Raw genomic sequence first — 14496 nt, forward strand, 5'->3', positions numbered from 1 at the left:
CCCCTGCAACAACATCGCCAAAAAGGCTTCAAGAGTTGTTAACTTAATCCTACGTAGCTTCTGCTCCGGCAATCTCACACTACTAACCAGAGCATACAAAACTTTTGCCAGACCAATTCTTGAATACAGCTCATCTGTCTGAAACCCACACTGCATTTTGGACATAAACACTCTATAAAATGTCCAGAGATACTTTACCAGAAGAGCCCTCCACTCTTCCACTCACAACAGAATACCCTACGGAACTAGACTTACAATCCTAGGTTTAGAAAGCTTAGAACTACGTCGCCTTAAACACGATCTAAGCATAGCCCATAAAATCATCTGCTACAATGTCGTTCCTCTCAGCTTCAACCACAACAACACACGAGCACACAACAAATACAAACTTAATGTAAACTGCTGCAAACTCGACTGCAGGAAATATGACTTTAGTAACCTACTGGTTGATGCATGGAACTCACTATCAGACTCTGTAGTATCATCACCTAACCCCCAAAACTTTAGCCCTAGACTATTTACTGTTGACTTCTCCCGATTCCTAAGAGGTCAGTACGGGGCATGCATAAGAGCACCAGTGTGCCTTCCATCCCCTGTCCTAACATTTCTTTTTTTACTAGTATCATGAATACGAATATTATTATATCTTTGCATACCACCAATATGTACTTTACAAAACAAATAAATAAAATAAAAATAAATAAAAATGTTCTTAAATGGAACTGACTAGGTGGTTCCGCCCCAGACACCTGATGGACCCAGAGGGCTTTCAGAGGGTGCTTTGGGTTTTACTGGATTCACTCGTACATAGTTTGGCAGAGTCCCTTGCCATGGCCTGGAACACGGCTGCGACAGAGACTCTTGACCGGATTGCACCATTGCGACCTCTCTGAGGCACTAGATCCCGGAGAGTTCCTTGGTTCACCGAGAAACTCCAGGTGTTTAATCGCCAGAACAGACGCCTCGAGAAGCGGTGAAGGAAAAGTAAATCTGAGTCTGATTGAACACTTCTCATATTAAGAATTACAAAGTGGCGCTCAAGGCGGCAAGATGCGCGTACCATGCCACCTTGATTGCATCAGCGGAATTCTGCCCGGCCGCTCTGTTTAGGGTGATCCACTCCCTTCTTAACCAGGGGGGAGTTGGGGAGCCCTTGCAGGGCAGTGCTGAGGACATTAACACATTTTTTGCTGATAAAATTGCTCAGATTTGAGTGGGCCTTGACTCCGATTGGACTGCAGTGTCGGCTGACAACGTGTCAGTCGAGGTGACTGGGGCCCGTCCTTGTCCATCTGTCTGGGAGGAGTTTGACCTGGTAACACCTGATGAAGTGGACAAGGCCATTGGAGCTGTGAGTTCCACCACCTGTTTACTGGATCCGTGTCCCTCCTGGTTGGTTTCGGCCAGCAGGGAGGTGACATTGAGCTGGGTCCAGGAGATTGTCAACGCTTCTCTGGGGGTGGGGGTAGTCCTTCCCGGCTCCCTATAAGGAAGCACTTGTGTACCCCCTCCTCAAGAAGCCTTCCCTGGACCCACCCATGCTCAATAACTACCGTCCAGTCTCCAACTTTCCCTTTATGGGGAAGGTTGTTGAGAAGGTGGTGGCGCTCCAGCTCCAGCGGTCCATGGAAGAAGCCAATTATCTAGGCCCTCAGCAGTCAGGATCGGCTACAGCACGGAAACTGCTTTGGTCGTGCTGATGGATGATCTCTGGCGGGGCCAGAATAGGGGTTTTATCCTCTGTTCTTGTACTTCTTGACCTCTCAGCAGCTTTTGATACCATCACCCATGGTATCCTTCTACGCTGGTTGGAGGGGTTGGGAGTGGGAGGCACTGTTTTACAGTGGTTCTCCTCCTACCTCTCTGGTAAGTCACAGTCGGTGTTAGTGGGGGGATCAGAGGTCGAACTCTAGGTCTCTCCCTTGTGGGGTGCCTCAGGGGTCGGTCCTCTCCCCCCCTGCTATTTAATATCTACATGAAACCATCCAAGGACAGTTATACATCTCTACCCCAGTCAGCGAAGCAGTGGAAGTGATGTGCCGGTGCCTGGAGGCTGTTAGGGTCTGGATGGGTGTCAACAGGCTCAAACTCAACCCTGACAAGACGGAGTGGCTGTGGGTTCGGCCTCCCAAAGACAATTCCATCTCTCCGTCCATTTACTCTGGGGAGGAATTACTGACCCCCTCGGAGAGGGTCCACAACTTGGGCATCCTCCTCGATCTACAGCTAACTTTAGAACACCATCTTTCGGCTGTGGCAAGGAGGGTGTTTGCACAGGGAGTCTTTGCTCACAATCACTCATGCCCTCATCACCTCGAGGTTCGCCTGCTGAAATGCTCTCTACATAGGGCTACCTCTGAATAGTGTTCATAAACTTCACATCGCGCAGTACACAGCCGCGAGAGCAATCATGGGCTTTCTCAGATACGCCCATGTCTTGTCAACACTCCGTGGCCTGCATTGGCTGCTGATTAGTTTCCAGTCACAATTCAAAGGGTTGGTAATGACCTATAAAGCCGTACATGGCATCGAACCAGAATATCTATCTACTGGACCGCCTGCTGCTGCACGAATCCCAGCAGCCAATTAGGTCTCACAGAGTCGGCCTTCTCCAGGTCCCATCGACTAAACAATGTCGTCTGGTGGGACCCAGGGGAAGAGCCTTCTCTGTGGCAGTCCCGGCCCTCTGGAATCAACTCCTCCTGGAGATTCGAACTGTCCCCACCCTCCTCGCCTTCCGCAAGATTTGAAAGCTCATCTATGTCACCAGGCATGGGGTAACTGATGTATCCCTAGGCTAGTAAGATTTATGTATGGTTAATTTAGTCATAGGTTTAATTATTGGATTTGTTATACATTGTTTACTGTTGCTGTGAGCCGCCCCAAGTCTTCGGAGAGGGGCAGCATACAAATCTAATAAATAATAAACATAATAATTATTATTATTATTATTATTATTATTATTCTGTTACATGTTGGGCAGACATGTGGGCACCATTGTCACAGCATTTGCAGCTCAGGCTTTGTAGTTCTGCTGTGGTTGTTCTGTCCTCAGATATCTGGGACCCTTGGTTGATCAGCGTGGGCCATATTGGTCGATCTTGGGGCAGGGTTTCCCAGGAGGGGGTATCAATATACAGGGACTTGAAGGAGGCTTTCAATGTGCCTTTGTATTGCTTCCTTTCTCCTCCGTGTGATCGCTTTCCTTGAGACAGCTCACCATAGAGGAGCTGTTTAGAGATGCGATGGTCTAGCCTCCTAGCAACATGGCCTCCCCAGCGTGTTTGGGCTTTCATCAGCAAGGTAGGAATTGATGGCAGGCCTGCTCTGGAGAGGACTTCTGTACCCAGCACCTTATCCGGCCACCGGATCCTCAGAATTCTACGGAGGCAGGTCATGTGGAAGTGGTTCAATTGCCTAGCATACAGTCCAGGTCTCACTGACATACAATAGGGTAGTTAGCACTACTGCTCAGTAGACTTTGGGCTTTGTGATGTATGAACACTGGATGCTGCAATAGAAGGACTGGCCATAAAGTTACTTTTTAACGTCATCATAGCTTCAAGAGGTTGTTAAATAGGACTGCCATGAAGTGAGATCTACCAACCGACCAAATGCAACAAGGCACTACAGATAGTTCTCAATTTACAATCATTCATTTAATGACCAAAAAAGTGATTTATGACCACTTTCATACTTATGACCATTGCAGCATCCCTCGTGCTCATGCTCGGAAACTGTATCATAGTTATGGCGGTTGTAGTCAACGAAGCAGCAAGATTCACTTCACAACTGTCTTGTTCATTTAACAACATCAATTATTCACTCCACAGCGACAAGGAGTCATAAAATGGGATAAGTCACTCCACAAATGTTTCACTTAGTAACATACATTTTGGGCTCAATTGTGGTCGTAAGTCGAGGACTACCTGTACTTATAATTGAATGTCAGTGCCTAACTATTACAAAAGTGCAAGGAAATTTCTTTTGCTTTTTTGGAAAAATGTGCACTCTCGGTGGATGTGTTTTTTTCTCTGAGATTTTCTTCTGAGAACATCTCACACTTTTAGTGACCTGGCAACAACTAGTTGCCTTGTCTGTTGATACTGCATGCAGAATTCGGAAAGTGCACAATAATATCACACTATTATTTTCCTTCCTGTGGTAGCCAACTGGGAGAAAGGAAGAAAGGGGGTAAAATCCAGGGGTGAAATCTAAACATTTTCCCTAACTGTTCTGTGGGCATGGCTCAGAGGTCAGGTGGGCATAGCTTTAGGTGGGTGTGCTTGGTGGTCAGGTGGGCATCGCCAACTTATAAAATGTGGTGAAACTCACTTAACAATGGTCTTGCTTAGCAACCAAAATGTAGGCCTCAATTGTGGTCATAGGTTTTCCTTCCTTCCTTCCTTCCTTCCTTCCTTCCTTCCCTCCTTTCCTTTTTTCCTTTCCTTTCTTCCTTCCATCCTTTCCTGTCTCTATCTCCCTCTTTTTCCCAGTGGCGCATCACCTGGGAAATGGTGGTGGGTGGAGCTGGACAGGGCAGAGCCACCAGTCGAATGCTCAATGAGGAAGGGTGGGTGGGGAGGTGCAGCCAATTGGCTCATTCACACCATGGGGTGGATGGACTGGAAGAAGCATGGTTGAGCGATGCCGGGGCAGTGCCACTCACAATGCCTTTGGTGCATTTTCTAGGGAGGCACAGTTCCGGGGTGGTAGAGAGCTTGCTTGGGAGAGCCAGCAACGGCAGCAGAACTTCCTTGGAAGAATCCAAACAAGCTCTCCACCATCCCAGAACTTCACCACGCCAGGGAAGAGCGTAGCGGGTCTTCCTTCACCCCCCACAGCGAGTTTTGGCTTTATCTTCTGCTGCGGAGGCAGAGGTGTGGAGGAAGGCTAGTGGATAGTTCTTCCTCCACCTCCCAACCGCCAGCATCGGCCTTACCTTGCTCTGGAAAACAGATGTCTCTGGGCTGCTACACAGGTGCGTGCACCACAATGCTGGTGCTCTCTCATGACATCTAGGTGGCTGGGATAGGGCCAGGTCAGTCTGATGTCAGGAGGGAGCCCCAGCACTGGTGGGGTACATGTGCAGCAGCCCACAGACATCCTTTTGCAGGGCGAGGGAGCAGCAACCAGGAAACCGGTTTGGGGGCGTGGCAGCCAACCATCGCTAATGGTTCTCTGAACCACGGGCCGCTGGTCTGAACCGGGACCATTTCACCCCTGGTAAAATCCCTCAGTAGCTCCCAGTGAACAAGTAGACTGGACATCAAATTGCAGCCCTCTGTTATGGAAGCTACCCCAATCAACATCGTATTTCTCTATTTCACCATACAATGAAAAAAGATTTTTACTGCAGTATTTCCACCTTCTAATAAATGTGTCAAAATGTCAATTTCAGAAAGAAGCAGATTAACTAATTCCACCAATTGGCCCACTTGATGGATGAGGTTGCTTAGAACAGAGGGAGAGAGAGAGATTTCAGACAATTGTTCTGTGATTATTTGTTAGCATGTAAATATTTCACTGTGCTGATTGTATTTCACTGTGCTGATTGATTCTCCAAGCATTCATTCATCCATGCATCCATGTGTGCAGTTTATCCACCACCTCCATGCTAGTGGGATCTCAGAGGCTTACATTATTCATGAACCATGAGATTTCATGAGATTTGCATTTTCTCATTGTACCTACCTGTTCCATCTTCCAAGTTTCCGAAATTACAGATCTGAGTTATGTGGTGTATCCACACATGCATTTCCTCTTCTGATTTGGCTACCAGATAGAAGGTGCGGTAGGTTGTTTTCACAACAAAAACAAAATTATTCTGGAACTCCTTCTTGATCAGGTTGGACCCAGCATGCTTCACCACTTCACACTCGTTTAAATCTATCACCCGGATAGGCTTCTTGGAATGACTGTTCCGATAATACTCCAGCACATCAGGATTGCCACTCATTCGTCCTTGACGTAAAACAAACCAGCGTTTCCGCCAAGCCTGAGGAATAAGGAAAAAAAGAAGAAAAATGATTGAGGGGAAAAAAGGGAAAGATATTCCCTTAGCCCTGACCATAGGCTATTTACGGGACCGCTACCTCTCACTTCTCTGCATTCTATAAGGACCCAGAGTTGGCCTACTCTGGGTCCCGTTCGCCAAAAAATGTCAGTTGGCGGGACCGTGGGGAAGGGTCTTCTCTGTGGCAGCTCAGACGCTTTGGAACCAACTGCCTCCGGAGATCTGTATTATCTCCACCCTACCGGCCTTGTGAAAAGCCATTAAGACCTGGCTTTCCCAGCAGACCTGGGACCATGAATGATTGAGAGTATGTATGGGTTTTATGGGCTATTATTATACTTTTATACTTTTACTGCTGTTGATATTGTAATTCTTCTTTTACACTGCTTTTTTTTTCAATACATTTTATTAATTTCTTAAAATAGACAAAACTGACAAACATACATATAACATAGAGATGGGGTTGTATCTTCCCCGCTTATTCTAGAAGTAAAATTTCAGTACAGAAAAAAGAATACATTCAAAAAAATACTTAAAGTCAACTTATTACTTTAAATGAAAAGAAGAAATTTGTTTAAATTTCTATGATAAATCTTCATACATAAACTAATTCTAGCATAACTCTTAAATCTTATCCCTATTAATTCTAACATAATACTGAAATCATATCTCTACTAATACAACTCTCTTATTTATTTATTTATTTGTTTATTTTTACTTTTAATATTTCTTCTTGTTTATCCATATATACACTTTGTTCCATATCTCATAAAATTCTGTTTCTTCTTGATCTTTTAACCGTCTTGTCATCATATCCATTTCAGCGCAATCTAATATTTTTTTAATAACTTCCTCCTCTTTGGGGATATTTTCCCCTTTCCAATTTTGCGCATATATTATCCTGGCCGCGGTCAAAATATGAGTAACTAAATGTAAAGTTTCTTTTTTATATTTCTGATTGGTTATACCCAGTAAATAGAATTCCGGGGTTATTTCCTGTTTTACTATTTCTTTTATTATTCTTTCTATCATTTTCCAATAAAGCTTAACTTTACTACACGTCCACCATTGATAGTAATAGGACCCTATTTCCTTCTTACACTTCCAACATAATGGGGAAGTCTTTGGGAACATTTTTGCTATCCTATTTGGTGGGAGGTGCCACCTATAGAACATTTTAATTTGATTTTCTTTTAGAGAAACTGATTTTGTCATTTTCCAATTTAAAATCCAGACATTTTTCCATGTATCTATATCAATTTCTTTACCAATATTTTTACACCAACTTATCATATTGTCCTTTAAGGTCAAATCTATATTTTTGTGAGCAATCAAGTATTTATACACTTTCCCTAATAATTTAGTCTGGTTAGTAATTAATAAGTTACCTAAGAAATGTTTATTCTTATTAAAAATGTATGTTATACTATCTCTCTGAAATCTAGATTGAATCTGAGCATATTGCCACCAGTCAATTGTGATCCCTTCTTCTTGTAATTTATTTCTTGACTTTAATTTCATTTGATTATCTAGTAATTCCTTATATCTTATTATTTTCATTTCCCTTATTGAATTTGGATATATTATTGCTTCTAGGGGGGAGATCCATTCGGGAATAGTCAAAAAATGATTCTTTTTTATATCTTTCCAGACTTCCAACAAATACTTTCTTATTGTATGTCGTTTAAAATGTGTATGAATTTTATCCTTATCATACCATATAAAGGCATGCCAACCAAGCATAAGATCATGTCCTTCTAGTTTTAATGTTCTTTTATCTTCTAATACTATCCAATCTCTAATCCATGTTAAGGCGGCTGCCTGATAATATAATTTCCAGTTAGGTAAAGCTAATCCTCCTCTTTCTTTAATATCTTCCAAAGTATTTATCTTTATTCTTGCTTTTTTCCCTTGCCATAATTTTTTTTTAACTATCGTTGTTAAGTTTTTGAAAAAATTTCCCCCAGGATTTATTGGAATGACCTGAAACAAAAACAAGATCTTAGGTAAAATGTTCATTTTAATTGTGGCAATTCTCCCCAAAAAGGATATTTTTAGATTTTACACTGCTTTTTAATTGTTTCCCACTATTGTAAGCCGCCCAGAGTCCACTGGAGTTGGGCAGCATATAAACTTTACTAAATAAATAAATTCTCTAGCTCTGACCTCTTCCAGAATCTAGCCATATTCAGGTAGTCCTCTTCTTAAGGACCACAATTGAGCCCAACCCTTCTGTTGCTAAGGAAGACAATTGTTAAGTACGTTTTGTCCCATTTTATGACATGCCTAGCCACTTTTGTTAAGTGAATCACTGAAATTGTTAAATTAGAAACATAGTTGTTAAGTGAATCTAGCTTTTCTATTGACTTATGCTTGTTAGAAGGGGATGACATTTATTTATTATATTTATTTATTTGATTTGTATGCCGCCCCTCTCCGAAGACTCGGAGCAGCTCACAACAAGAAACAGTACAAATCCAATACATTAAAACAATTTAAACCCCTTAATATAAAAAAACAATCATACATCTCATACAAGACATACATAAAAAGAAAAACGGCCCAGGGGAATCAATTTCCGCATGCCTAACAACAGAGGTGGGTTTTAAGGAATTTACATAAGGCAAGGAGGGTGGGGGCAGTCATAATCACCTGGGGGAGTTGATTCCAGAGGGTCAGGGCTGCCACAGAGAAGGCTCTTCCCCTGGGACCCACCAGACGACATTGTTTTGTTGACGGGACCCGGAGAAGGCCAACTCTGTGGGACCTAACCAGTCGCTGGGATTCGTGCGGCAGACATGATCCCAGAACATTGTAACCATCAATTTGAGTCAGTTGCCAAGTGGCTAGATTCATGTGACCATGAAGAATGTTGCAAGTGCAAAAAAAAAAAATGGCTGTAAATCATTTTTCCCCCAGTGCTGTTGTAACTTCTAACAGCCACTAAACAAACCGATATAAGTCAAGAACTACCTGTGCCACTAAAATGCTCACCATTGTAACCCTTAACTGGACAAAACAGTGCATCATAAAGCAACATTTTTTTTTCAACCAGAGTACATCAAATGTATTAACTTACTGGATGTTTCCCAAATCCAGGACCCGTGAAACCTGAGGGAATGAAAACTGGGGAAGCTGTGGCTGCTTCGGTGAAGTCACATGACCTTCACTTTCAAACTTCCATGAGTGTTTCCCAACCACTCGTGCAACCTCTTCTCTTCTTCCCTTATCCAGCAGCAGCCACTTACCTGGAAAAAGGGGAAGGGAGGGGGAGGGAGGCAGGTTTCTGATGCTACTTGCCTGATTCCCACAGGGACTCTCAATGTGGAAAGCAGCAGGAAGTCAGGAGTCACTGCTGCTTCCACTCCTTTTTGGCCTATCCTTGGTCATTGTGTTTCTCTTCTTTAGGTAAGGGGATATTTATTTATTTATTGGTTGATTGATTGATTTAGATTTAAATCTCGTGGACTCAGGGTGGCTTAGAAGGGTAAAAATAGACATAGTAACAATATATACAATTCAACCATTAGAAATAAATAAAACCTACTATAAAAAACAATCAATCTTTATACAAATGGCTGGAGCGAAATTCTCGCTCATGGTTCCCCAGGTCTACTGGCACAGGCGTGTCTTTAATGCCTTTCGAAAGACAAGGAGAGTGGGGGCGATACGAATCTCTGGGGGGTGAGTTGGTTCCAGAAGGCCGGGGCTGCAACAGAGAAGGCTCTCCCCCCTGGACCTGCCAGTCGGCCTGGAGGAGGCCAACTCTGTGCGACCTAACCAGTTGCTGGGACATGTGAGGCAGAAGACAAATATACCTGCAAATAATCTGGTCCAATGCCATGTAGGATTTAATAGGTAATAATCAACACCTTGAATTGTGTTCTGAGATCAATTGGCAGGCAGTGCAGCTCATGGAGTGCTGGACTAATGTGGGAATACCTGGGTAAGTCCAACATGGCTCTCGTGGCTGCAGGCTGAACTAGTTGAAGTCTCCAAATGTTTTTCAAGGGTAGCCCCAAGTAGAGCGAGCGCATTGCAGTAATCGAGCCTAGAGGTAATATCTCTGAAATGATTGTTTAAAACGTTACGAATAACAGTGGGAGCTCTACTTAACTAATTTAAATTTGAAAGAACTGAATTTTAATATTAGATTTGTAATGTATTGTACTATTGCTATGTTGTGAGCTGCCCCGAGTCTTCGGAGAGGGGCGGCATACAAATCTAATAGATGATGATGATGATGATGATGATGATGATGATGATATTACAATTGTAGGTTGCCCTGGCCACAGCTCCTTGTGGAGAGGAGCCTTCCACATGCCATTAAAATTCAAGCATGGCCTCAACTTGAAAAGGGCTGTCTGTGTATATGTACTATTCAAGGTGTTTAACTGGAAAGTCCTGAAGCCCAGAACTTCCAACAAACAACACATTGGTGCCTTTATTTACATGTTTATTCTGGTATTTAAAGTTTGCACTTAGCAATCTCTCTCAACCTCTTCCCACCGAAATAACAAGACACCTTGGAAAACACTGCATCACCCGCTAGAGAAACAATTTGCCAACTACAATAAAAGAATAGGAGAGGGAGAGAAAAAGGGAGGATGGTGGGTCTAGAATCTAACATTTACTGAACAGAATGCACAGGGAATACCTCAAAGAATCCCAAAGTTTATGTAAGCCACTAAGTCTTAAGGGAAAATCTGAAAATCTGAGAAGAGACATCCTATAATAGGGTTCCACAACTAAGAAGGTCTTCAACATGTCCTTACATACCACCTTGGAGAGGAAGAGACCATTCTGAGACTTGGAATCTCAGTATATCTTCAGACATCGACTTGGGGAAGGCTGGTCTAATGCAGGAAAGCTCTGCTAAGCTTTCAAAATTACACAGGAAACCCCAAAAGGACAAAAGTCATTGAATTGAGGTTTGGGGGGTAGCTTATCATCCCACCTTTGTCATTCAAGATTAACACAAGAACAAGGAGACACCATCTGAAGTTAGTTGGGGGAAAGATCAAAAGCAACATGAGAAAATATTATTTTACTGAAAGAGTAGTAGATACTTGGAACAAACTTCCAGCAAACGTGGATGGTAAACTGAATTTAAACATGCCTGGGGTAAACATATATCCATCCTAAGATAAAATACAAAAAATAATATAAGGGCAGACTAGATGGATCATGAGGTCTTTTTCTGCCGTCAGTCTTCTATGTTTCTAAAATTCATACTGCCCAAATAAGCATTTGGCATAAGAATTAGGAGCAAGAAAAAGCTATTACCACCTTTCTTCAATGCTTAGCAGCCATGGTGGCACAGTGGTTAGAATGCAGTATTGCAGGCTACTTCTGCTAACTGTTGGCTGCCTACAATTTGGCAGTTCGAATCTCACCAGGCTCAAAGTTGACTCAGCCTTCCATCCTTCTGAGGTGGATGAAATGAGGACCCAGATAGTTGAGGGTAATAGGCTGAGTCTACAAACCACTCAGAGAGGACTGGAAAGCACTGTGAAGCGGTATATAAGTCTAAGTGCTACTGCTATTGCTTTCCCAAAGGGCACAATGACCAAGTTAAAGACGTCAGCTTGTCACCCAGAAGGCTGACAGCGAAGGTTGGAGCCCTGAGCCCTGTCCAACAGTGGAGCTCCCATTCCTTGCCCCTGCCATCTAGCAGTATGGAAGCATGCAAATGAGAGTAGATTAATAGGTACCCTTTTGGTGGGAAGTTAACAGCATTCTGTGCACCTCTGACATATAGCCACATGAGCACAGAAAAATGTCTAGCTCCCTTGGCCATGAAATGGAGATGAGACACAATTGGAGAGAAAAACCTTTATTTTTACTCAATGCTTTCCCAGAAATCCAACTCAGAAGAAACAGAATTTATGTGAGCCACACAGCAGATCCAGCTCTCTTGTTCCCATCACCAAATCTCTAAACCTGGGAAGGTTTAAGTATCACAAAGTTTGCCTAAATGGATGCTTCCAGATCCCCCCGAAGGCTTCTCCGTCCCATCAGCTGTGCCTTTCAGCTCCATGTCTCTTCTCAAAAGATCAATAAAGCTTCTTAACGTTTCTTCAAAGAGCCGGGATGGCGCAGTGGTTAAAATGCAGCATTGCAGGTTACTTCAGCTAACTGCTAGCTGTAGTTCAGCAGTTCAAATCTCAACACTGGCTCAAGATTGACTCAGCCTTCCATCCTTCTCAGGTGGGTAAAATTGAGGACCCAGATTGTTGGCGGCAAGAGGCTGAGTCTGTAAACTGCTTATAGAGGGCTGTAAAAGCACTATGAAGTGCTATATAAGTCTAAATGCTATTGCTATTGCTATCCTGAGACCTAAGGGAGTACTGCCTAACCTTCCAAGATTTCACATAACACTATCAACGTTCTTTCCCTATTTCAGTAAAATTTTGTGAAATGTTGTTGTTCTTGCATAAGATATCGAAGGATCACTAAAATTTTCAACATCCTATCACATTTTTAAGGGAGAAGTGAACCTGCCATCATCATCATCATCATCGTCATCATTATTGTTCTACCGGGCTCTATGGTATGAGTCTCCTGAAAATTCAAGGGTACAAATTTCAGACACACACACACACACACTTGAAAGTTCAAAAACAATGTTCTTTATCACAAAAATTCAAAAGAAACAAAGCACCCTCTTTGTATTGCAAAGAGCACTTGTCCCAAAACAACCTGGTAGTCTGTATAATCCCCTTAATCAGTCCTTAAGTACTTAGCTAGCAGCTGTGAAGGAACGTCGCAGCCCTCCTTCTTCCATGAAGTGAGACCCACACACTTTGCTCTGCTTTGGTTTCAAACTCGTGAAAAATCAACAAACAAAATCTGGAAACTGCAAGGCACGGTCCTGAAGAAACAACGATCAGATAATCTTCCACAACTGCCAAGCCAGCACGCTGCTATTTGTAGTGAAGACACCGGACAGCCACAGCAGATACAACACAACTTTATTTAATTACATAACTGAGGTAACTTAGCATCATTGACAGGATATTTATATTCCCCAATTAACCAATGAGATCACTAGAACTATCCCGCCAAATGGCTCCCCCTGCTGTTGCCAAGGACATGACACCCCTTTCCCCTAGGGGGCACATACGAAATCTTCCAGATACGCTGGCCTTCATCTGATGCGCCCTGAACAACGGGGCATCCTCCTGTAACCGACTGGTGAGGGTGGAGACTCTTGAGCCCAGCCTCTATCCTCCTCCTCGTTGGATAAAACATCGGCTTCTACTGGCGGTTCATTTGGAAAAACTACTTCAGGTGAGTACGGGGCCTTGCAGATGCTGCCCGTAGGCGACCGGGGAGGGACCATGTGTAACTCATTATCTCCGCGGCCACTTGGCTAAATGCAGGGAGGGTCTCCCAGGCATACAGGGTCTTTTTCCTCCCCCCTGGGGTCTGGTATGTCAGCCATCCTGGCCCTTAGTTGATCCACATGACAATGCCACTCCCTGCCATCAGGCAATACTACTGTATACGCCCAGGGTCCTCGGGAACCACTAACAATACCTGCCACCCATCGAGGTGAACCCATGAAGTTCTGAGCAAAAACCAGGTCCCTGCTTCTAAAATTTCAAGCAGCCTTAATTTCTCGTTCTGGCTCGGCGTACAAAGGATGTAGCCTGTCTAATACGATCCTCAATTTTCACCCCATTAAGAGTTCTGACGGGGCCTTAGAGGTGGTGGCGCAAGGGGTGGTATGCTGCGCCAATAACAGCTCATCTATTCTCTCCTACAGAGTGGAGTGGCTTATTTTAGAGAGCATATTTTTTGTGCTTCGCACCATTCTTTCAGCCAGACCATTGCTGGCAGGGTGCCAATGGGCGGTTCTAGCGTGTCGTGCACCTAACCCTGCTAGGTAGGCCTCAAAACCCCCAGAAACGAATTGTGGACCTTTATCCGATACGATAACGTCTGGGTATTCATGGGTTGAGAACAGGGCTGATAACCCCCTGATTATGTCTCTTGTAGTTGTAGATGACATTATTTTAACCTCCAACCACTTAGAATAAGCATCTACCACTATTAATAGAATTTTTCCATCAACTGGTCCCGCGAGGTCAATATGCAACCTGGACCATGGCATGTTGGGGTTTTCCCACTGCAAAGGGGTGGCTGCTGGAGGAGCTGCGTGGTTTTGTTGACAAGGTTGACAATTCACGACCTTCTGCTCCACTGCCCTGTCTAACCCCTGCCACCAAATGTAGCCCCTAGCCAATGCTTTCATCCGGACTATTCCGGGGTGGCCGATGTGTACCAACTCCAACACTTTAGACTGTAATAGTGGGGGAATAACCACCCTCGAGCCCCACAATACGCATCCTCTTAATACAGACAGTTCCTTTCTGCGGACCCAGTACAGCAATATTGTAGGCTCAATGCAGGATGAAGGCCACCCGCGTAAAATCCATGACATCACTACAGAAAGAACGGGGTCTTTTGCTGAT

General features: G+C 43.8%; 1 protein-coding gene across 4 annotated transcripts in view; it reads right to left on the reverse strand.

Moving 5' to 3' along the window:
• The window catches only part of GAB3 (GRB2 associated binding protein 3), a 286700-nt gene that overhangs the window by 147774 nt on the left and 124430 nt on the right, over nt 1–14496 (reverse strand). For all 4 annotated transcript variants that reach the window (XM_070759512.1, XM_070759515.1, XM_070759514.1 and 1 more), the window contains exon 2: nt 5695–5998. In XM_070759512.1, coding sequence (XP_070615613.1) covers nt 5695–5998 — 304 coding nt within the window. The remainder of the gene's footprint in view (nt 1–5694; nt 5999–14496) is intronic.

Source organism: Erythrolamprus reginae, chromosome 8 (assembly GCF_031021105.1).
Source record: "Erythrolamprus reginae isolate rEryReg1 chromosome 8, rEryReg1.hap1, whole genome shotgun sequence".
Classification (NCBI taxonomy): Eukaryota; Metazoa; Chordata; class Lepidosauria; order Squamata; family Dipsadidae; genus Erythrolamprus; species Erythrolamprus reginae.